The sequence below is a fragment of the Halichoerus grypus genome, chromosome 14 (assembly GCF_964656455.1).
Source record: "Halichoerus grypus chromosome 14, mHalGry1.hap1.1, whole genome shotgun sequence".
In the NCBI taxonomy this organism is placed as follows: domain Eukaryota; kingdom Metazoa; phylum Chordata; class Mammalia; order Carnivora; family Phocidae; genus Halichoerus; species Halichoerus grypus.
The window spans coordinates 43,507,544-43,532,896 of NC_135725.1; the positions used below are offsets into that span (position 1 = coordinate 43,507,544).

Genomic DNA, 25,353 nt, shown 5'->3' on the forward strand with positions numbered 1-25,353 from the left:
CAGATATGCATTTTAGAACAAAATGAAATGCCTATGAAGAGAAATGGAAAATCTGAAGAGCCAAGTGGTAATGTAGAAAATATAAGACTTCCTTGAATTCATTTTTAACACCTCCTATTCAGTATCATTCTTAGGAAATGTTTAATTTGGCTCATTGAATTTGGTCATAATACTAGCCTAGAAGAATAAAAAGTTCTCAATGGCCAGATTTGGAAGATGAGGTTGGGGGAATATAGCCAAATAAAGATACATGAAGTATTTTGTTGCTTTGTGCTCTCAAATTTTTTTTTAAATTTATTCTTTCCACTGTGCCTTACCCCAGATTTAGCTGGTTTATTCCCAGGGTGTGACTATATTAGAGCACTCTTGCTTGGGTGTGGTTTTCTTTCTCTGGAAAAACTTCAAAAGTAGCAGGAATATGAGCCTGGAGTTGAATCTTTCTGTAACCATGACACCTTGGAACAAAGAGACTTACCACTTTAAGCAGCTACAACTTTTAGAAGAGTAAGAAGTAACAGTTATTTAAGGAGTGGTTAACAAGAAGACTGATGACAGTATTTTGGGAATCTTGGCTGAGTATTTAGGATACTGTTATTTAGAAGACAAATATTATTAAACCCTTCAGGCTTGGCCCCAAATGAAATTAGTAAGCAGCTATCATCAGTTGAACTACTAGTAAGTGCCAGGCATTGTACATCTCTTGACTCGTTTAGTCCTCCAAATTTCTGTAAGGTGGATACCATTGTTTTGTTTTTGTAGGAAAGCAAATTAAGGCTCAAGAAGCTTAGGTGAGTTACCCCAATTATTGCAGATGGGTAATTTTAACCAAGGCTCTCTGGGTCTAGTGTTTTTCTACTTCACTATGATGCCTCATCTTCCATGTCTATTGGAGGTCCTGTGAATTTATGTATCTTTTTAAGGTGCCCGTGGTGATTGAGATGTTAAGTGGGGTTTGAAGACACTCATTTAAGGTGTGAGGGTTTTAATGAGTTACTCCTGCCAGGAATACAGTACAGTATTTATATTTCAAAAGGCAAACATTGGGAATTGGCAATGTTGAACACAAAATGATTTATGATTAGTGAGTTTCACTCACTGAAGAGATATTACTAGAGGACGCCCAAAGGATCTTATGAGCAGTCCTCAAATTATACTAGAGAGGCAGATTAGGCTATGTCTTCACTTCCCTTCCCTGTTTGTTTGTTCCATTCTTCAGCTATGGCTTCTCTATTTTTCAATCCACTATCAACGTGCTAAACTTCACATAAGTATTGCTTCACAATGAAGTATCTCAGTTCCTAAAAATTCCCTCAGTTTTTAACTTATAAGAAGCGTTAAAATCATAGAGGATTTTTTTAAACTACATTTCTGAAAGCATAGTTTAAAATTTTAGATAGGAGACTCTCCTGGTTTTCTCTTTATGCTTGGAGTTTAGAAAGTCCAGCAGTTTAGGGGCACCTAGGTTGCTCAGTTGGTTAAAAAGCAAACTCTTGATTTCAGCTCAGGTCATGATCTCTGGGTCCTGGGATCGAGCCCTGCATCAGGTTCCCCGCTTAGTGGGGGATCTACTTCAGGATTCTCTCTCCCTCTGCCCCTCCCCCCCCACTCTCTCTCTAAAATAAATAAATAAATCTTTAAAAATTAAAAAAAAAAATTAAAGTCCAGCAGTTTGTGTCTAGGAATGTCTTCTAACAAGTGTGTAGGTGGGAGCTAGGCCTGTTTGGGCAGTGAGGATTCTCCATCTTCAATTCAGGGAAATGATCATTTATTATTTATCATCGTTTACTATTGTTTTACATTATTTCTTCCCTCCCATTTTCTTATTTCACTCTTTTTGGAGCATCCTTTAAATGGATATAGAATCTCTGGCACTATCATATTATCTTTTTTTTGTTTTGTTTTGGTCCAGTTTCATTGTCAAGTGAGATACACTTGACATATAGCATTGTATTAGTTTAAGATGTACAACATAATGATGTGATACATGTATATATTTCAAAATTATTACCACAACAAGATTAGTTAAAATACATCACCTCATTGAAAGACCTGTACTCTGAAAAATCTAAAACATTGATGAAAGAAATTCAAGACAACACAAAGAAATGGAAAAACATTCTATGCTCATGGACTGGAAGAAGAAATATTGTTAAAATGTCTATACTACTCAAAGCAATCTACAGATTTAATGCAATCCCTATCAAAATACCAATAGCATTTTTCACAGAGCTAGAACAAACGATCCTAAAATCTGTATGGAACCACAAAAGACCCCAAATAGCCAAAGCAACCTTGAAAAAGAAAAGTAAAGCTGGAGGCATCACAGTATCACAATTCTAGACTTCAAATTATATTACAAAGCTGTAGTAATCAAAAGAGTATGATACTGGCACAAAAATAGACATATAGATCAATGGAACAGAATAGAAAATCCAGAAATAAATCCATAATAATGTGGCCAATTAATCTTCGACAAAGCAGGAAAGCATATCCAATGGGAAAAAGATGATCTTTTCAACAAATGGTATTGGGGAAATTAGACAACAACGTGCAAAAGAATGAAACTGGACAAATTTCTTTTACCATATCTACAATTAACTCAAAGTGGGTTAAAGACCTAAATGTGAGACCTGAAACCATAAGTCCTTGAAGAAAGCACACGCAGTAATTTCTCTGACATTGGCTATAGCAAATTTTTTTTTAGGTAGGTCTCCTGAGGCAAGGGAAACAAAAGCAAAAATAAACTATTGGGACAACATCATTATAAAAAGCTTCTGTACAGGGAAGGAAACAATCAACAGAACTAAAAGGCAGCCTATGGAATGGGAGAATATATTTCTAAATATCCTACCTATCTGATAAAGGGTTAGTATCCAAAATATATAAAGAACTTATAAGACTCAACACTTAAAAAAAGAATAATCAAATTAAAAAATGGGCAGAAGACACAAGTAGACATTTTTCCAAAGCAAATATGCAGATGGCCAACGGAAACATGAAAAGATGCTCACCATCACTTATTAACAGGCAAATCAAGACTACAACGAGATATCACCTCACACCTGTCAGAATGGCTAACATCAACAACACAAGAAACAACAGGTGCTGGTGAGGATGTGGTGAAAGGGGAACCTTCATGCGCTGTTGGTGGGAATGCAAATTGGTGCAGTCACTGTGGAAAACAGTATGGAGGTTCCTCAAAAAGTTAAAAATAGAATTACCTTATGATCCAGCAATCACACTACTAGGTATTTACCCAAGGAATACAAAAATACTAATTCAAAGAGATACATGTACCTTGATGTTTATAGCAGCATTTTACAATAGCCAAATTCTGGAAATACTCCAAGTGTCCATTGATTGATGAATGGATAAAAAAGATGTGATATATTACATATATATATATATATATATATATGTAGGTAAGATATATTACATATATATGTAATATATATGTATTATATATATGTAATATATATGTGTATGTGTGTGTGTATACATACATACATTCCATTTTGTACAAAATGGAATATTACTCGGCCACAAAAAAGAATGAAAGCTTCTCATTTGCAATGACATAGAGCTAGAAAGTACACCTGAAACTAATATAGCACTGTATATTAACTGTACTGGAATTAAAACTTAAAAATTAATAAAAAATACAAAATCTCATACAGTTACAAATATTTTTCTTGTGATAAGAACTTTTAAAGGGTGCCTGGGTGGCTCAGTCAATTAAGCGTCTGCCTTCAGCTCAGGTCATGATCCCAGGGTCCTGGGATCAAGCCCCACATCAAGCTCCCTGCTCAACAGGGAGTCTGCTTCTCCCTCTGCCTGTCACTCCCCCTGCTTGTGTTCTCTCTCTCTCTCTCTTTCTGTCAAATAAATAAATAAAATCTTTTAAAAAAAGAACTTTTAAGATCAATTCTCTTAGCAAGTTTTAAATGTACAATACAGTATGGTTAACTATAGTTACCATGCTATATATTACATCCCCAGAAATTATTTATCTTATAACTGGAAGTTTGTAGCTTAGACCACCTTCACCCATTCCTCCAAACCCCACCTCTGGCAACCACCAATCTGTTCTCTGTTTCTATGAATTTGGGGTTTTTTTTTAGATTTCACATAAATGTGACATCACAGTATTTGTCTTTCATTAATCTGACTTATTTTGCTTAGCATAATGCCCTCAAGGTCCATGTATGTTCTCAAATGCCAAGATTTTCTTCTTTTTTAATGGTTGAATAATATTCCATTGTATGTGTATGTATCACATTTTATTTATCCATTTATCCATTGATGGACACTTAGGTTGTTTCCATGTCCTGGTTATTATAAATAATGCTGCAGTGAATATGGGGGTACAAATGTCTCTTCAACATAGTGATTCCATTTCCTTCAGATACATACCCAGAAATGGAATTGCTGGATCATATGGTAGTTTTATTTTTAATTTTTTGAACAACATCCACACTGTTTCCCATAATATACCAAATTACATTCCCACTAATAGTACATGAGGGTTCCCTTTTCTCCATATCCTTGCTGACACTTATCTGTTGTCTTTTTAATAGTAGCCATTCTAACAGGTGTGAGGTGATATTTCATTGTGGTTTTAATTCACATTTCCCTGATGATTAGTGATATTGAGGACCTTTGCATGTACCTGCTGGCCACCTTATATCTTCTTTAGAAAATATCTGTTCAGTTCCTCTGCCCATTTCTAATTGGATTTTTTTTTTTTTTTGCTATTGAGTTGTATAATTTCTTTATACATTTTCAATATTAACTCATCAGAAATATTTTCTCCCATTCTGTAGTTTGTTTTTTCATTTTGTTGATGGCTTCTTTTCCTGTGCAGAAGCTCTTTAGTTTTCATATAGTCCCATTTGTTCATTTTTGCTTTTGTGCCTTTGCTTTTGGTGTCAAATCCAAAGCATTATTGTTAAGATCAATGTCAAAAAACTTATTTTCTTCTATGTTTCCCTCTATGTTTTCTTCTAGGAATTTTATAGTTTCAGGTCTTATGTTCAAGTTTAATCCACCTTGAGTTGGTTTTTGTATATGGCATAAGATAAGGGTCCAGTTTCATTCTTTTGCATATGTGTGTTCAGTTTTCCCAATACCATTTATTGAAGAGACTTTTTTTCTCCATTGTATATTCTTGGCCCCTCTGTCATAAATTAATTGACCATTATGCATGGGTTTATTTCTGGGCTCTCTATTCTGTTCTATTGATCTATGTGTCTGTTTTTATGCCAATACCATACTATTTTGATTACTATGCCTTTATAATATAGTTTAAAATCAGGAAATGTGGTACTTGAACTTTGTTCTTTTTTCTCAAGATTGCTTTTGCTATTTTGCATCTTTTGTGGCTCCATACAAATTTTAGGATGGTTTGTTCTATTTCTGAGAAAAATACCATTGGAATTTTGATAGGGATTGCATTGAATTTGCCTATCATTTTGGGTAGTATGGACATTTTAATAAAATAAATTCCTCCAATCCATGAGCAAAGAATCTTTCCATTTATATGTGTCTTCTTCACTTTCTTTCATCAGTATCTTATAGTTTCCAGTGTAAAGATCTTTCACCTGGATTGAATTTATTCCTAGGTATTTTATTCTTTTTGATGCAATTGTAAATGGGATGATTTTTAAAAAATTTCTCTGATAGTTTGTTGTTAGTGCATAGAAATTCAACTCATTTTTGTATATTGATTGTGCATATAGTGTCTTTACTGAATTCAATAGTTCTAACATTTTTTGGTGGAGATTTTAGAATTTTTTGTACATAATATCTTGTCATATTGTCTGCAATATAGACTCTGCAACATATTTTGTCTGCGAATAGAGACATTTTTACTTCTTCCTTTTTGATTTGGATGACTTTTATTTCTTTTTGTTGCCTAATTGCTCTGGCTAGGGTTTCCAGTACTGTATTGAATAAAAGTGGTGAGAGTGGGCATCCTCATCTTTTTTCTGATCTTATAGGAAATGCTTTCAATTTTTCACTGTTGAGTATGGTGTTAGCTGTGGGCTTGTCATATATGGCCTTTGTTACGTTGTGGTATATTCCCTCAATAGCCACTTTGAGAGTTTTTATCATGAATGGATTTGAATTTTGTCAAGTGCTTTTTCTGTATCTACTAAAATGATGATATAATTTATATCTTTCATTTTGTTAATGTGAGGTAGCACATTGTTTGATTTGTGGATATTGAACCATCCCTGCATCCCTGGAATGATCCACTTGATCATGGTGTGTGATCCTTTTAATGTATTGTTGAATTTGGTTTGCTAATATTTTGTTGAAAATTTTTGCATCTATGTTCATCAGGGATATTGGCCTATAATTTTCTTTTCTTTTCTTTTCTTTTCTTTTAAGATTTTATTTATTTGTCAGAGAGAGAGAGAGAAAGAGGGAGAGAGCACAAGCAGGGGGAGTGACTGGCAGAGGGAGAAGGAGGCTCCCTGCTGAGAAAGGAGCCCAATGCAGGAGTCGATCCCAGGACCCTGGGATCATGACCTGAGCCAAAGGCAGACACTTAATCAACTGAGCCACCCAGGCATCCCTGGCCTATAATTTCCTTTTCTTATGCTGTCCTTATCTGGTTTTGATATCAGGAGAATGCTATACTCATAAAGTATTTTTGGAAGTGTTACATCTTCTATTTTTTGGAAGAGCTTGAGAAGGATTGGTATTAACTTGTATTAATTCTTCCTTAAATGTTTGGTAGAATTCACAAGTGAAGCCATCTTCTCCTGGACTTTCATTTGTAGGTAGGTTTTTCATTACTGATTTAATCTCCTTATTAGTAATTGTTCTGTTCAGATTTCCTATTTCTTCATGATTCTGTCTTAGTGGGATATATGTTTCTAGGAATTTGCCCATTTCTTCTAGGTTGTCCAATTTGTTGCCTTATAACTATTAATAGTCGTCTATTATGATCCTTTGTATTTCTCTCTAATCTTTGTTATTTCTTTCCTTCTACTAGCTTTGGGCTTGGTGTTTTCTTTTTCAGGTTTGTAAAGTGAGGTTTTTCATTTGACCTTTTCTTTTTCTTTAATGTAGGTGTTTATTGCTTCAGTGAATTTTCCTCTTAGAACTGCTTTTGCTGCATCCCATAGTTTTTGGTTGTTACATTTCTATTTTTATTGGTCTAAAGATATTTTTTATTTCTCTTTTGCTTTCTTCTTTGACCTATTGGTTGTTCAGTAGCCTATTTTTTAATCTCTATATATTTGTGAATTTTCCAGTTTTCTCCTTTTTTTAAGGATTTTATTTATTTCACAGAAAGAGAGAGCACAAGTGGGGAGAGGGGCAGTGGGAGAGAGAAGCAGGCTCCTCGCTGAGCAGGGGGCCTGATACAGGGCTCGATCCCAAGACCCTGGGATCATGACCTCAGCCGAAGGCAGACACTTAACCGACTGAGCCACCTACATGCCCCTCTAGTTTCCTTCTTGTAACTGATTTCTAAATTCATACAATTGTGGTCAGAAAAGATGCTTGATATTTATTATTTCACTCTTCTTAAATTTATGAAGACTTGTTTTATGGCCTAACATATAATTGTCTTGGGGAATATTCTATGTGTGCTTGAGAGGAATGTGTATTCTGCTGCTGTGGGATGGAATGTTCTGTAAATGTCTAAATCCATCTGGTCTAATGTGTCATTTAAGTCCAATGTTTCCTTATTGATCATGCCCAAATTCCAGAAATGGTTAATAATGGTGTCAGAATTTGAAGCCACAGTCTCTCTAGAACCTGTGATAGGATATTAGATGGCCCTTATGATCTTTGCCCCCTGGTTCTCCTCCCACAATTATGATACATTTCATGGCAGAGGGCATTTTACAGATATAATTAAGGTTTCTAATCAGTCCTAAAAGGGAGATTATTTGAATAGGACTAATCTAATCATATAAACCCTGTAAAGACAGAAGTATTTTCTGGCAGGTGGCAGAAGTCATAGAGATTCAGAATGTGAGAAGGACTGTGTATACCATTGTTGCTTTATTTTTTTAAGGATTTTATTTATTTATTTGACAGAGAGAAAGTTAGAGCACACACACAAGCAGGGCGAGCAGTAGGCAGAGGGAGAGCCCCGATGTGGGGCTCAATCCCGGGACTCTAGGATAATGACCTGAGCCAAAGGCAGATGCTTAACCGACTGAGCCACCCAGGTGCACCTACCACTGGTTGCTTTAAAGATGGAGGGATCCACAGGAGAAAGGATGTGGTGGCTTGGAGGAGCTGACAGCAATATCTCACTAGTAGCAAGAAAATAGGGACCAGGAAAGAAATAAATTCTGCCAACAACCTGGATGAACTTGGAGGGAAATTCCTCTCTAGTCTCCTAGCTGACACCTTGATTCTGGCCTTGTGAGACCCTGAGCAGAGAACCCAGGTGAGCCATGCTGGACCTTTGACCTGCATAATTATGAGCTAATGGGTATTGTTTAAGACACTAAATCTGAAGAATTTGTTATGCAGCATAGAAAACTGATACACAGCTCATATGACTAACCCTGGCAATTACAAAGTCCTCTCTTTCCTTAAGACCCCATAGGAAGTGTCCCTTACCTCACCTTGTTTACTCTCCTTTGGGCTTCTTCTGGCTTTCTGGTTTCCAACTGCACTGGCCCTTTTCCGGTTGTTTCTGTACTTCTTTCCTTCTACTGATGTATGTGCTGCCCCCTCTGTCTGGAAAGTTCTACTAATCCACTCCCTTCTTCTAGCCAAGTCCTTTCCGTCCTGCAGAATGGAGTGAAAACACCACTTCTCCAGGGGGACACTTCTCTGGTGCCTCAGACTAGGCCAAGTGCTGCCACATGACCCTCCTTCTTGCTCTCTTAGCTCTTCCACCATTTGTAAATATATTTGTATGATTTCCTTTGATAAATGTCTCAGTTGGTCTCCCTTCTACTCTCAATCACAGCATCCTGTTCACAACAATCTAAACAACTTTCTCAATTTTTATTTTTATATGTAGTCATTTGCTTTCTTCTTTATTGTAGAGCTTCTCAACTTAGACTCTAAGTTTGTTGAGGACGGGCATCAAGTGCACGTGCACGCCATTGCAGTCTCAGTGCTTAACTCGCTACCAGCTGATTAACCCACTTTAATCACTGAGTGAAGAACCTGAGAAGCGTGCAGTTTCCACTTGGCTAATCTTAATCTCTCTTTTCTCTCTGTCTCTGTCTGTCTTTATTCTCTTTCTCTCCCCCCCCCCCCCACACACACAGAGTTACACACACTACACGCTGTGGGCAGCTCTATTACGGGGCCAAGTATGGTTCCATTTTTGTATTCACTCTTTGCTTTGCATTGTTTTTCTGCCAATTAAGAACTTCTTTTTTTTTAGTGGTGGCTGCAAGTGGTTAAAATAATAAGATCATTTACTAGATTACTGCATGAGGTATCTGAATCAAGCTCACTTTATTTCAACCATTTAGCCTTTTATAAAACCAATAGGTTAGCTTTTAAAGCATTTAGAAAAGAGATATAAATTGTGATCACGGGGGAAATCTTAAGGAAGATAAAATAGACTAGAAACCAGGAGAACTGAGTTTGAACTTTAGCTGAGCTGGAACTGTTATTAACCTCTCAGGGTCTATTTGTCAAATTAGAGTTTGAGACTAGGTGTATACGAGGTTCATTTTAAAATCTGATTTTCCAAAGTTGTGCACCCATGACTGCTTAATTTGGCAATACTATTTTGAAGTTATTTCATGGAAGTAACTTGTATATGATTAAAAAACAGTCTATAAGACTAGTAACTTTTATAGACATACCTCACTTAATAGTAAGGAATGGATGATTTCCAACAATGTTGGCATTAAGGTGAATTTTTACTAAGTAACTCTGCTTTTCCTTGATCTCTACTAGCCAATTGTAGATATGACTCTCTAGAAATAGTATCCCAAGTAATATTAATGCTAATACTAAAATATTGATAAATGCTAAGTATGCAGAAATAAAAATAAGACAATAAAATAAAAAGATACACAATAATATTTTTTACATAAATGTTCATGCTTAGAGAATTTTCAGTTCCTTAAGCTCTATCTAGCTGGCCCATTTTTTCCACCAGTCTCAGATTACCCTACCACGTACTACTTTAAACCAAACTAATTCACCACATTTTCCCATAGCATACATTTTTCCTGTGTAGTTTGCTCAGCTTTATCTAGTAATCCTGGCACAGTTGGAGATTCTATTTATTCAGTCATGTATTTGACAGGCATTTATTGAGGTTCTACTTTTTTTGCCAAGCAGGAGAAGACAGGAGCACATCAGAAGGAACTGATTACTTAACGTCATCATATTGACCTTTTTTACAAAATGTATTCTGAGACTCATTGCTGTCTCCCACCAAGCTAATGTCTGACAGTTACCAAGAAATATATAAATTTATAAATATTGTTGTATTTCCAGCATTAGCCCCACTTATGAAGTTTATAAGAGAGACCGTAGGGATTCTGGGAGAGAAATCCACAAGTTCCATGGAGTAGAGGGGAGATCAGGGAGTGGCTTCTGTTAGCAATGCATGCCTTGCTGTTCAGCATGCAGACATTGCTGGTATCCTGACTGTCGTAGTCCTGATAGAGTGGGTAGGAACAGTCGGGGATGGAGGAGTGAAGAGAAGGCATGTTCAGAGCCTTGATGCAGTGGGAGGATTTGGCTGATTGAAAGGAAGGAGTCTGATGTGGAGAATTAGGGTGGAAATGGGAGGAAAAAAAGGACACCCTGCATAAACTTTCTCCATGCTTCCGTCCTTAAATAAATAGTGCCCCTACATTTGAGTATTTGCATTCTAAATAGTAATTTGAAAGAATGTTCTGAGGTGCGTATGTGTGTGTGAATATAAGTATAAAAGTGAATATGTATGTCAAGGAATTCTTTCAAGGAATTGCGAATTGCAGACTATAGTCAGATCGCAGGCTATTTTAATTTTCTAGGTGGCAATTTGCCTGTGGTTGCTTTTAATTCAGTGGTTATTATTTCTTTGTTGTTGCTATACCTCAACTGATTTTAGAGGAAACATTATATTTATTCATTTTTATTTATTTATACTCGAGTATATGAAATCTGTTTATTGCATCTTTTTCCATCCTTACACCAAACTCCTTTCTTAAATAGTGTAGAATTTTTTTGGAAAGTGTTAAACTTGTACTTAGCCTATAAAAATGAATTATCTCAAGTTTACATGGAGAAAAATGTAATTTTAAGAAGTTCAGAATGTTTCAAGTCTTTGTAACAAATCAGTAGCGGAGGGGGCGCCTGGCTGGCTCAGTCAGTTAAGCGGCTGCCTTTGGCTCAGGTCGTGATCCCCGGGTCCTGGGATCAAGCCCCTCATCCGGCTCCCTGCTCAGCGGGCAGCCTTCTTCTCCCTCTCCCTCTACCTGCCACTCTGTCTACTTGTGCTTTCTCTCTATCTCCCTGTCAAATAATAAATAAAATCTTAAAAAAAATCTTAAAAAAAAAAACAAATCAGTAGGGGAACTGGAATTCTAGTGCATATGATACATAGAAAATAATGTGAAATGGCTTAATTCTGAATTGGAATAGTCACTGGGGCTTATATTATACAAGGGAGTAAGCTCCTATCGATGTTTACTGTGGTGGACTGAACTGAGAAATTATGGTTAACATTTGTTCTCTCTAAAGAGAATATATTTTAAGGAGGTACGAATTTGTTGTTTTGATATATTTTCAGTCCATACTATAACTGTTATTTGATATATACTATTAATTCTAATATCACTCTACCTTTTCCTTTTCAAGTAGAGGTAATTCTACAATAAAAGTAATATATGCATACTATTAAAATTTGTGAGAGTATTGAAAAATAAAAGGCAGGCAGCACTGGGGGGAATCCTATGGACTTTTTACATTTGGGTTCAACCCAACCAGCTTGTCACATCTGAAATTTCATGAAGGCAGCAGCAAAGTCCAAAAGGGGTTGTGATTTGCATCATCTGTGAATCCCTTACTGCAAGATGCACTCCTTCAAGGAATTGCAAATTGCAGACTACAACCAGACTGCGTTCTGTTTTCATTTTCTACTTGACAACATGTTGTGGCTGATCTTTTTTCAGCGTCTGTTATTTTCCTCATTGTTCCTATCCCTCTATTGATTTTAGAGGAATGGTCTTGTAGACATTTGAACAAATGCGAAGAAATGTTTGTAAAGTAAAATGCTATAACATACTAGGGTGCAGGGACAATCTATAACAACCCTTATGAATTACCTCACTTGGTGGCCATGATTTGATTCACAGAGCTGTTTGACCTGGCATGCAGAGCTCTGAAATCTGGTGGAAGAGAAAAGACTAACACTCCTGCAGATTCCAAGTCATTCTCAGAAATGCCTCTCTGGATACTGGATGTATGGTGAGTCTCCGTGGAAAGCCCATGTGTAAATTTCTCTGTATTCACTGATACTATAACTTAGGAGTAAAGCTGATATAAATCAAGCTAAGTTATTATTCTTATACGTAAACAATATTTTTTCAGATTTTTTTTTCCTTTTATGTTGGTTTGGCAATAAAACCCAAACTCAGTAATTAACACACAACGTTAATAAACCCCATGGCTAATTTCCCTTCAAATTCAAAGACATACCAAGAGGAAAATGAACTTCGGATTTTGTCATGTCTGTATCCCCAAAGTAGCTGAACTACAAATTTGTAAATTGTCTTTTGGAAATAATTGACTCTAAGCTAGAGATTTTGTTGGCTAAATTCTGTCCCAAAGCCTTTTTTTTTTTTTTTAAACTAGTGAGTTTATAACTACCGAAAACAAAGAATAATAACGAAAGCGCTGACAACAGTGTAAATTTACAAGAGTGGCGTTTGGGGGCTTTTCAAACTACAAGATTGCTGGGAATGAGGAATCCTGGGTTCTTCCATCAGTCTTGCTCCAGACTCCCCTTTTGTAACCTTGGGCGATTCACTTGACCTTCTTTGTGGCTTGAGTCTCCATGGGTGCCCCCTGAAAAAGAGATGCGGCTTTAAACTAACGAGATGGAAAGTGCTGTGAAGGCGCAGAGTATCATAGCCTTTCCATGACTCTCTGGTTTTATTTTTCATGAAGATTATTAACATTTGGCAAAGAGTCATTACTTGACAATTTATTATCCTGTTCAAATCCAGGTAGGTTAAAAGTTTAAACTTTTTATACCAAAAGTCAAATCTCTTGTGCTTTATAGAAACCCCAGATACCACATGGTTAAAAAAAATGATCATGAATTTCATTCGCAAAGCCTCTTTTCTGGCACATGGGCTCTGCATTATAATGAAATATTCCATTGAAACGTCTGCTCTGGCACCGTGAACGGAGAAAAGTCTTGTGTTTGTATACTCTGTGAAGTTGAACAACAATTTCCAACATATGTTAGGAGAGGCTGCCCTCTTTGGAGATGGGAAAATGGATAGCTCCAGAGGGAAAAGAAAACCCGAGCGCTGAAAAGTTTTTGTTAATCTTTTACTGGTGAAACAGAGCTGGGAACAGAGCAGCCTGTTGGCTGCAGGGGAGGCTGGAGCCAAAAGACCCAGCCCACAGGAAATGAGCACTGTCCTCCTCAGTGAGGCTACTTAAGCGGAGAGAAAACATTTACAATACTTGTAATTGCGATGGTTTTCGGCACCTAAATTGTCATAAATCACATTTATAAAAGCCATCTTCACACCAGTCAAATTTTGAAAGCTGCAAAATATATTCAGCTGGTGGGTAGTTTGAAATGGTGGTACATATGTTTGGAATAAATACATGTTATAATTATGGTTTTTAATACTGGGAGGTTTCTTATGAGGATTTATACTCACATACTGATGATAATGGAGTACATTGTGAACATAATAAAGTAGTGATGGGTGGTATTTGTTCCGGCATTTCTACAAAATACTGCTTGCAACTCTAAGGGATATGTTCCTATGTAAATCCCCATACATCAAGATAAAAATATACTTCTCAGTGTATTTCCTGGAGCAAACTACCCAGAGAGAAAATACCTGCATTTTCACAACCAATTCATGGATCTTAAAACATAATTATGTCTTATTGCATTGTTGATCCCAGAGCAGTATTTGAATTAAAAAGCAGTGCCAATAGAATTGGTAGAAAGTAAAAGAGCTCTATTTTATAGCCAAGAGCATGGTGGAGTGAAATCTAGTTTTAATAAAGACTAGTATCATAATAAGCAGATGAGTCTAACTGGTAATTAGAGTTTTTATTACATATGTATAACCTAACACCAAAGCTAGTCCTACCAAACAGAACGCGGAGGGGAGCGATGGTAATGGATTATACCGATTAGCAGGGTCAAGGAGAAATCTGACCTATTTACACAATTGTGACACATAGGACAACCGTTTTCTGGGCTGTGAGGACCCGGTCAGAGATATCTCTCTATAATAATCTTTCATTCAATTATTCAGTCATTCACCAAATATTTGCTAAGCGCCTCTTACATGTGAAGAAGTTGGCATCTAGCCTTTGAGGAATTCCTGCTTTTGAGAGAAATAAAGCCATAAACAAATAATTGCAACACAGCATATTTTGTGTACTAATAGAGGTGTGACTATAATTTCTGTCTTGACATGCATTTCTATGTAAACACCGTAGTGGATGGCACATCCCCGGGGCTTGTTGCTCCTGGGGACTGGTCAGAGACAATCGCAACGTTAGGTAAGGAACTTGTTTAAAATTCAGCTGGGTCACCGGATTCAGAATGATGTCCTTAAAGCTCTTGGTCTCACTTCATTTCCATAAGCATTTAAAAAATGTGGATCTCTTCTTACTGCTAAGGCCTGTATTCTACAGGATCCGTCTCCTACTTTGAAAGTTTGCGTCTTGAACAAGTAAATGTGATCAGACTGCTGAGTTAACAGCCTGCTCGGGGAATGCAGGGCCTCGTCACAGTGAAATAGGCAGTAATAAGGTATAATATCGGGATCTTGCTCTCCAAGTAAATATATTTCTACCTCCATATCCCTACCACATCAGAAAATGCTATTTTAAAGGTTTCAGTCCATTTTTCATTTCTGCTTAGCTGTAAATCAGTTTACCCCTTAGTGTGCTTGAACTTCAGGTCCTTTCTTTAGAGCAGATTTGGACTGGGAATACAGTGAAAAGGGTATAAGAAGGAAGAAGGGGATGATGCACAAAGGGGAGCCTGTGAAGGGACACCAGACTGGAGGTTCTGGAGACAAGCCCCACCTTTCTGGTTGGCTTGAAGGAGGCTTGTGGGTGGGCATGCGCTCTTTTTAGGTTGCCGGGCTCAAGGCATGCTGTGATGTTGATGGCAATAGCCTCTGTTTAGGGTACTGGAAATCTTCTTTGTTTTTTAAGCCAAGTTACAAAGGTGTGTTTTGGAGTAGCACATCTCTTGAACAACCATTAAAAAATATCTGAGAATCAGTTTTGCTAGACTGTGTGCTAGGAGCTGGAAATAAAATGGTGAGCAAAACAGGGTGTGCTCTCATGAAGTTTATAACCTAGTGGAGAAGTCAGTGGCTAAGTACTCTGAAGGAATGGAACACAACTGCATGACATGGCAGCCAGGAAAATGCATCATGCAGAACTCTTGTGATGGCGGACATATCTGACCGATGGCCCAGTGCTGCCCTCTGGATCCATCCCACGCTAGCACCAAAACTACACTTCCCAAGGGCTGCTACTCTCAGTGAATGAGTACAGTGGGGTACTAATGCAAACCTATTCCTGCAACATAACGTACTCTTCCAACTCATAGTAACACAGGGTAGAATGGTGGTGGCCAGGGGCTAGGGGTGGGAGACATGGGAAAATGTTGGTCAAAGGGTGTAAACTTCCAATTATAAGATGAATAAGTTCTAGCAATGTAATGTACAGCATGGTGACTAGAGTTAACAATACTGTATTGTATACTTGAAAGTTGCTATGAGAACAGAGCTTGTAACAGTCTCACTATAACAACGACAATAACAAAATGGTAATTATGTGGGTGAAGGCTGCGTTAACTAGCCTTATTGTGGTAAATACATCACAGATATATGTGTATCAGCTCATCACCTTGTATATCTTACACTTACACAGGTGGTATATATCGATTATATGAAGCTGGGGAATGAAGAGCTAGATGAGCCTCAGTAGCTCGACTTCAACTTCCTTAGAACGTTGCCGAGGTCTGAGGCTCTGCCTGCCCAATCTTCATAGGACTCAGACTGGACATCACCGTCTGAGGCTCTCCTGACTTCTCTAGCTCCCTCCCCTTATCCTTCACAGGCATCTCTTGCACAGCTAATCCTTTGTGTCTGCTTCTTAGAGGACCTGACTAACACATGGTGTCCTGAGTCATTTGAGAAAACAGGCAGCATGCTGGGGACTGAAGATGGCTAAGTCAGCACCTGACAGGCAAAAAATGCCATCCTGAGTAGCATATGGGACACAGAGAATCCCTAACACACAGTGGTGGCCCACTTGCTAACCATTACGCTGGTGGTGAGCTGAGAACATGTCCTGGGGGAAGGGAGCATCCACAAAAGTGCCCCAAGAGGGAAGGGAACATCGACAAAGGTGCCCCAAAAAGCATGAAACAGAAAGTGGGAGGAGGGAGGGCGATGCATACAGGGCCATGGAGCACACTGGATGCTGCTCAATTGTGGAGACACCCTGCAGAGGGATGATGAGAGAATGAGAGCTATTAACAAGGTTAAAGGGTAAGTGCAAGAGCCCGAAGTCCTCTTCAGTAGCTTATCGAGAGGTCCTTAACTCCTTCCATGGAAGAGTTTACATTGCTGAGTGGCAGATGTGAGATCTGATAGAGTCCCAGAGACCCCTGGAGATGTTTGATATTTGAGTGCTCAGCCAAGGTAGGGCTGTTATGCTAAAGTCAAGGCTCTGACTGACCAGGGAACCCTGGGCCCCCAAAGATTGGATGGGGGACATCTGGATGAATGCCCTTAAGGATGTTGGCTCTGCAGACTTCCATGTACCCTCGGAGATTGCCTACCTGTCCCACTCTTCCCTAGGAAAAGCTAGCACTTCTCCTGTGTTGGAAGACACAACAAATACTCATTCCTGAAAGGTAACAGGTGTTCCCCTCAGAAGTTGCTTCCACCTTGCCTTATCAGACCAAAAACTAGAGTTAAGTTCCAGCATAACTGGCTGGGGATATGCTGGGCCTGATAAGGGAGGAAGGAAATTACCCCTGAAGAAGTGGTGAGAGCTAGCTAGCTAGCATATACCAGCAGTGGCTAGAGAAGTACCTCTGGGTTTGGGTTTAGTCTGTTTAAGAATATATGACTGAATAAGCAAGAATTCTTTGACTTTAGGACACAGGATTTAATGTGCTGGCAAGGATCCCAGAGGATAGGACAAATTCACTGCTAGCGTGGCTCCTAGAAGTGTAGAGAAAGTGCTGGTCAATGCTGAGTGGAATGGAAATGCCTGAGTTGTCCCAGCACATGATACAGGAAGGAATAAAGAGTCTGGAAGAGTTAGTCCTACTGGAATGGGTATACTAGGACAGGTCAAAAGGCTTTCTAGAGAAGATGTTCAACAAGAGGGCCCAGAGGACACTCCACTACCAAGACCATTGGAAATGAGCTGGCAAGAGGGGTACTGACATCACTACATTCAGTGGTGATAAGCCCTGGTGTGAGAGGGGTAGAGCAGGCCCCTGGGATTTTGGAATGTGGCCCCATCCTCTGCAGCAGAGAATGATATGCCTTGTGATTAACAGCCCCTGGCATGTTACTCGACCCTGGTAGAAACAAAACACTTGACCATGGGACACCAACTGAGTATGTACCTATTGCTGCCCAGTACTGGTTGTCAGCTTCCAGAACTACCACGTCATGAAGCCCTGTTGGCCCCACAGCAGCAGTAGGCTATCCCAAAGAAAAGAGCTACAATCAGTTCATTCATCCATCCAGGTGCAATAAATACTTGATGTTCAATGAATGAATGAATCAATGAATGAACACAGAGCATAGGAGACATCGAACTCCATCTGATGATTCGTATTGGCAAGATGAGGATTAAATTGTTGCAGAAGTTGAACCTCTAGAACCGTCTAGTCTCTAGTAGAATACTTGAGTGTGGAGACAGAAAGGAAAATTTTGCCCAACCTCTATTATGCCAATTCCAGAAAGAGAGGACTCCATCTGGACTCTGAGAAGGTTTCTTTGAACATAAAGTGACTTCTTTTAGAATAAAGGATTCAGTGAGGTCGTTCTCTATTTCAGTGTATCAAGCAGACCAAGTTGTGGCAAAAATAAAGGTTGCACTGTAAGCCAGAGTGGGAAATGCATTTTGTGGCAATCTACTTTCTTATAATTCAGAGCAGGCATTGAAGGGAACAAATGAAAGGAGACGAGATGAGGTCTTTTGGATTAAAAAAAAAAAAACTAACTCAAAAATACTTTGCAAAGTGAGTACAGATGTGCAGTCGATGGCACATTTATCTCAACAGCACTTTAAAGGACATTGTTGGTAAATTGGCGCCATTTAAAACCAGTTTGCCCTTAACATTAGTCACTTTCTATCCTCTTCCTTTTAAATAAATGCTAGTGTAAGGAAAATATTAACAAAGACGATGCTGTCTGATTCATTTGTAAGGCTATCCATGTGATAAAGAGAGAAGAGTCTGTCTTTAAATGTGCTAAACCAAGGAAAACAATAGATTCTTGTCATAAATTATAATGCTGACATTTTTCATGTACTTTACCTACATATGAGAATAAGAACTTTGCCATAAACGTATACTAAAGAAAAGTTGCATTCTAAAACATATTTAGTCTTGTAATAAAAACTGGTGACATTTCTCGTTGGATTATTGGCTTAGTTTTTTTTTAAATCACTGGTTAGACTATTCCTGAGCTCTCAGAGCAAAAACATTCCATAGGAAGCCAAGAAATATAATTTTAGTTGGAGTATAATTTTCCAGCTGTTGCAAGTAGGCATATTTTGGCATGTTTCAGAACTAATGAAATGTAAGGAAATATTAACCAGCTGATGGTTCAGTCTGTTTTTATTTTTAATGGCTGGAAGACAAGATTTACAAGCCACTGATTCTTATCTTATTTCACAGTACCTTTGTCACAAATAAAGGCAATAACTTGGTGTCATAAAATCCTGATGCCTCTCTTAGATCTTTGGAATATGTGCTCATGAAAGTGACTCCCAGGGATCTGGACACATCTCCTGGTTTTCCACTTTGCTTGTGAGATCAAGAAAAATGAAATGTAAGGGTTGACTTTTATTCTGCATTTAAAGTAAAGATCTCACCCAGTGGGCAATAATTGAGTATCAACCAAAATCAACTGAAAGTCCAAACTGATCATTTTTGCAGAAAACAGCTCAAATGAGGTCCATCTTAAAAATGATCACATCTATTCACAACCCTAATCAACAGAAGCTTTGTCCATTTTGTGGTGGCCGACTTTAACACTAGCAGAGGGTAGAGCCAACCCATTCGGCAGTCTGGTGAAGTCTCCGAATCTCTTCTCAGAATAATGTTTTAAGGGCTCCTGGGTGGCTCAGTCGTTAAGCGTCTGCCTACGGCTCAGATCATGATCCCAGGGTTCTGGGATCGAGCCCCACATTGGGCTCCCTGCTCCGCGGGAAGCCTGCTTCTCCCTCTCCCACTCCCCCTGCTTGTGTTCCATCTCTCGCTGTGTCTCTCTCTGTCAAATAAACAAATAAAACCTTAAAAAAAAAAAAGAACAATGTTTTAAGTTCTCATCTAAAGCATGTTCTTAAAGAATAAAAGAAAACAGATGGTATTACAAAGGAAATCAATTACTGAAATATAACTGTCAAACTATTTGAAACAGTTTTGTGAGGGAGTGATATATGGGCTTTTTATTATGCGTTAAATAAGTAGGTCTAGCAGCACGTCTTGTAACTACCATAATTTCAAAAATAGTGATGAGTGCAAATATCATTTTTGAAATATCTGTAATAGCTATACTGTGTTATGCAAATATCCATGATTTCTATTAATGTCAACATCATAGGTACGGTATATGCTAATATTGTTTACATGCATTATTTAAGAAATGCTACTTTTCAGTTACAGTTTAATGAAAATAATGATATAATTAATGACCTTTCTGTCTGAATTCACTGATGCCCGGAATTCTGGCTCTGGTGTGGACACGGGACCTAATTCGTGTTATTTTCTCTGTGGCAGGCATTGTGCAGGGTCCTGCGCGTTCACTCACCTCACCTCAGCACATCTCTGAGGCGGGTCACTGTGCCTCCATGTTATAAACAAAGACTGAGCTGCGGAGGGCATGTCACCCAAAGTCTGGGGTTCAAATGCAGGTGTGGCAGATCCCAAGCCAACTGATCCCATCATCTTTTTGCTTTACTATTCTTTTTCCCTACAGATATTCTGTTTCTCATCACTAATCTAAGGCTTCCATGCCTCTGTAGCAGTTACCTAGCTCTTTTCTTCTTCTTCTTTTTTTTTTAAACAAAGCATGTGTGTGTGTTTATGCCCAGTAAGTTCAAAACCTTTGTGGGAGCAAGTGGAATATAAATGATAAACTAGTCCTGTGCTTATCAGTGTTCTAAGTAAACCGAGGTCAGTCTCATTCGGGGCTCCCACATTTTATTTCCCTCTTCTCCAATCTGGTCCTTACGTTATCTAAATAGAAATGAAGCTTGGTATTTACTGTTCCCCCAAATGATGAACTTCACTACATTCTGCTGACAAAAAGCTCTTTCATTTCATTCTCCTTTAATAACCAGCCCCCATTTATGAAGTAAATGGGCAGCTTCGTTCCAGTAAGACCTCTACCTTCCCCAAGTCAGAAAGGGAACCAGCAGCTGCCGCTTGATCCTCCCAGAGTTTCCAACCTCAGCCTTGCCTGGGAGAGACAGTGCTCCTTCTAATAAGAGGTCATTCCCTCTCCTGGGCTCATTATGAGCTCCTCCTGAGCAGAGGCTGCTGGTTCTGTACAGTGCCAAATTATGTGAGGTGGTTTTTCTTACTATGTACTAGTGTCCACCAGGGACGGAATTGAGACCACTAAAATAATTCTATGTGGTACTCTAGGCCTAACACATATTTAAGAGAAATATTTGGATACTTGGTGTATTTTAACTTCAGGATAGAACTCTTAGCAATTCCCAGATGAAATTGTTTATGTAACTTAGAGGAATTCTAAACATGATAAATGTATCATACACACGTCTTGATGTCAAGGATAGAATTTATCCAATATAAGATCAGACAAGTTTAATAAACCACTTAAGTGTTATAAGGCATGCTTCATACTTGGATGAATTATGTCCCTATCTGTGGTTCAATGTATATGTTCTATCATTTTGAATATTGAATAAAAAAAAAAACCTTATATAAATAATGTGAAAGGTCTGATTTAAAGCAACAAATGCTAATAAAACCAAATTGAAGGCTGACAGACCTTCCGTAACTCATACAGATTGCTTAGGAAAGGTATAATAGGAAAGGTATTAAAGATGGAGTCCTGGAATTTTCCTTAATAAGTCTGTTTAAAATCATATTGAGCACCTAAATTAATCAAAGGCAAATCCATTAAATTTGCAAAATTTTCAACAACAACAATTATAATATTTGGTTTGCAACATCTGGTTTAATGACTAATTTCCCATCCCTGTTTTCCTGAAAATATGTATTTCTAAAAGATTGACCCTTTAGTTATGTTTTAGTACACCAGTTGTAGAGATATTCCTTACACTTATAATGAGTTGCATTTCAGCTAGAAGTTCCTATAAGGGAAAATAATTTAAACCAAACAAATGTAATTCTTTTATATTATAGCAATAGTATTGTAGTGCGTTGCATCGGTTGAGAACCTGAAGCCCAGCTTCTTGTAGAAATGACCTCAGATAAAGCTTCTGCATTGTACTACAGATCAGAAGTTAAGAAAACACCTAATTAAAGATAAGAATTTGAAAAAAAAACAAAACATCTTTCCCTGTGAAAATTATCACAAGCAACTTTGAGAATGTTTCCAAGAGACCAAAATCATTTGATGAACTTTTAAAGAAATTGATTCAGCAATATCAGTTTTGTCACTCTCTTGTTTCTACCACAAATGACCCTGTGGCTACCATGGGTATTAGGGCACAAAATTCTTTTACTGCTTTCCAGACAGAAAGTCTTTCTGCTTTCTGGAACTGCCACCTCAGCACTCGGCTTCATCTTGCACCATGATGTTATGTAAGGCATCGCTACCTTTAAAATGCATGAGCCAACCCTTATTTGCTTTAAATTTTTCATCCTTTCATCTTTTGTCACAATGTTGTTTGACCATGTCAAAAAGTTTCAAAGCTTTGGCTTGAGTAGTAGCCAAACTGAGAGCTGAATTAGATCCTTACTTCAGAAAATCTTAAATCTTTCCCATCTTAGCCTTAAATCTAACCACTTTATTTGACTTGGTGGACAACAACTATCACTAAACTATTTTCCATCATTTTAAGGGCCAGGTGTGTAGTATGAGTACTGGTTTAAGCTAATGAGACTCATGTTTTCAAGAAACAGAGCAGAAGGAGTACTTATAGAAAGGAGCATTGCTTTAAAAAGTAATCCCTTTGGGAAGTCATATACTTAGTCCAATAATGATGTTATTTCTCAAAACAATTTTGGAGATTTTCCTTTGGCCTTCAGAGAGAGAGTACTGGTTGCAAAGGTAAACAAGTTTTATTTCTTTATGGGCAAGGAAGTATAGGTCTCAGACTGCAAAATGAGCTGTGCAAAAAATTGTAACTTTATTCTCTCTAACTGAACTTATTTTTAATCTTACTCAATTCAGGTTGGTTTCAGTCAATCATTTATTCAGCCAGCTCAGGAATTTTTCCCACCATTTTCTCCTTGTGTTGCCTCTAAGTTCTAAGACTTTAAGTCACACCATTGTGTTTGTGAGGTAGAAGGGGACCACTGGTCTTCAGAAACAATCCTTTATTTGTGGTGGCACTGACTGGTCCCGGGAAGACTGCTAGGCTGCTTGAGGGTCACCCTGAGCCTGTCTCTTGCACCCCTCTTGGGATGGGAAGACAGGGAAGCCCAGGAAATATTTGGATGCATTTACAATCAAAAAGTTATTGACAATAACTTTTATGCTTACTCAGGTTCCACTTGGGAGATGAGACACAAGTCTTCCTTTACTTGGTTCCTCGCCCTGCTTGGGCAATTCAGAATGTCTTTGGGGTATAACAAACCTCATACTTTGATCATCATCACATCATTTTTCCAAATTTATTGCTTATAGCATTAACTTTATACTCCGAGTCTTTCAGGGTTGTGATTTTTGGTTCACCAACATGTTTCTCTCAAACTCTCCTCTGTCATGAGTTTCAAGGCATCATAGTGTACGGGAAAGAGCATGGACTCTGGAGCCCCTCTTGCCAGAATTGATTCCTGACTCTCCCACAACACTAGTTTTGGGACCCTGAAACTTTCTGTGCCTCAGTTTTCTCCTCTATAAGAATAGGTATGGTGATATAGTGCTTGCCTCATGTTGTTATGGGGCTTAATGAGGTCATATTTATAAAGCGCTTTGACCGGAACCTGCACATAGTAAACAAGGAAGCATTATGTATTATTAGTTGCATTTCAAAAATAAATTCATAAACTTCAAAGGGTAATAGCCTCTTTCTTTTTCCTTTCTTTCTTTCTTTCTTTGTGCTGGGATGCTATCTGAATGGTGGGAAGAAGAACAAGGTAGAAGGAAAATTTGGAGAGAGAGAGTGTGTTGGTTGATTTTGTGTTATCAACTTTACTTGGCCATGGTGTACCCTGATATTTGGTTAAACATCATTCTGGGTGTGTTTGTAAGGGCGTATCTGGGTGAGATTAACATTTGAATCAGTAGACTGAATAAAGCGGATAGCTCCCCCCAGTGTGGATGGGCCTCCTGCAATCCATTAGAGGCCTACATAGAACAAAATGTGGAGGAAGGGAAAATTCACTCTCTGCCAGACTGTCTTTGAACTGGGACTTTGGTCTCCTGCCTTCAGATGTGAACTTGTACTGGAACGTATACTATCAGCTTTCCTGGTTCTCAGGAGTCTCTTGGGATTCAGGCCAGAACTACACTATCAGCTCTCCTGGGTCTCCAACCTACTGACTGTAGATCATGGGACTTCTTGGCCTCCAAAACTGTGTGAGCCAAGTCCTTGTAATAAATCTCTCTCACGTGCTGTATATATATATATATATATATATACACACACACACACATATATGTATATATATGTATATGTATATGTGTGTATATATATATACATATATACACATACAGTAGATAAATATATATCTACATAGATATATATTTTATATATCAATATATATTTTCGTGCATGTGTGTGTGTGTGTGTGTTGGTTCTGTTTCTCTGGAGAACTCAGACTAATACAGATGCATAGAACAATATTTCAGAATATTACCCATCCACAATCATCGCAAAACTCCCCCCACCCTGTTTATTTTTCCCCATTTTGCTTCATTTTCTTCTTTTTTTTCAGCTCAGTTTAGCTAACTAAAGCTAGGAGTAGGAATAAATAAAGGAAAGCCGATGGGGCCAGACTAAGTTGGGAGTTTAAGGTGACTCATGACATTGGTATCTGGACTTGGCCTGACAGGACCTTATCCCTGAAAAGTGTGGCTGTCATGAGTTTGTAACTTAGGGTGCAGCACGCTGTGCCTGTTCAGGACCACCTCCACACCCAGAAAGCTGAGAATTGATTCTGTTAGGCATATTTTAATTACTGATTTTTTTTTTTTTTAATATTTTATTCATTTATTTGACAGAGAGAGACACAGTGAGAGAGGGAACACAAGCAGGGGGAGTGGGAGAGGGAGAAGCAGGCTTCCCACTGAGCAGGGAGCCCGATGCGGGGCTCGAACCCAGGACCCCGGGATCATGACCCGAGCCGAAGGCAGACGCTTAACGACTGAGCCACCCAGGCGCCCCTAATTAGTGATTTTTAAATGACATCTTTTACTAGAAGATTTATTTTCATCAGAGACTTGAGATAAATTATGTGACTTATTTAAAATGAACATTTATTATTGGCAATATCAAAATTGCTCACGTTAGAAGCTTCGGGTTCACGAGATCCTATTTGTCAAAGAAAAAAATCTGTTATCATGTGTTTCATCTTGCTTCTGTGATTTATAGTGAGAACTGAAAATCGGAATCTTCTGTGTACTAATCCTCTTTCTAATGCTTTGTCTTGTTGTGGTCTTTGGCATGTCATTTGATCTCTCCTTGACTCAGATCCTCATTGGTAAAATGAAACCATTCATAATATTTGCCTCCTACACGATTGTTGTGAAGATTAGTCAGTTACTGTTTGTAAAATTT

At 38.2% G+C, this 25,353-nt stretch overlaps 1 protein-coding gene across 6 annotated transcripts in view; it reads left to right on the top strand.

The window, feature by feature from the left end:
• LOC144379985 (uncharacterized) overlaps positions 1-25,353 on the top strand; it is a 200,573-nt gene that overhangs the window by 86,315 nt on the left and 88,905 nt on the right. For 4 of the 6 annotated variants that reach the window (XM_078061255.1, XM_078061254.1, XM_078061256.1 and 1 more), the window contains 2 exons: positions 12,294-12,405; positions 16,090-16,525. In XM_078061255.1, the coding sequence (XP_077917381.1) occupies positions 12,294-12,405; positions 16,090-16,111 (134 nt within the window). In that variant the 3' untranslated portion in view covers positions 16,112-16,525. Of the gene's footprint in view, positions 1-12,293; positions 12,406-16,089; positions 16,526-25,353 lie in introns of those variants that run through there. The other 2 variants (XR_013443610.1, XR_013443611.1) reach the window with 1 other exon arrangement.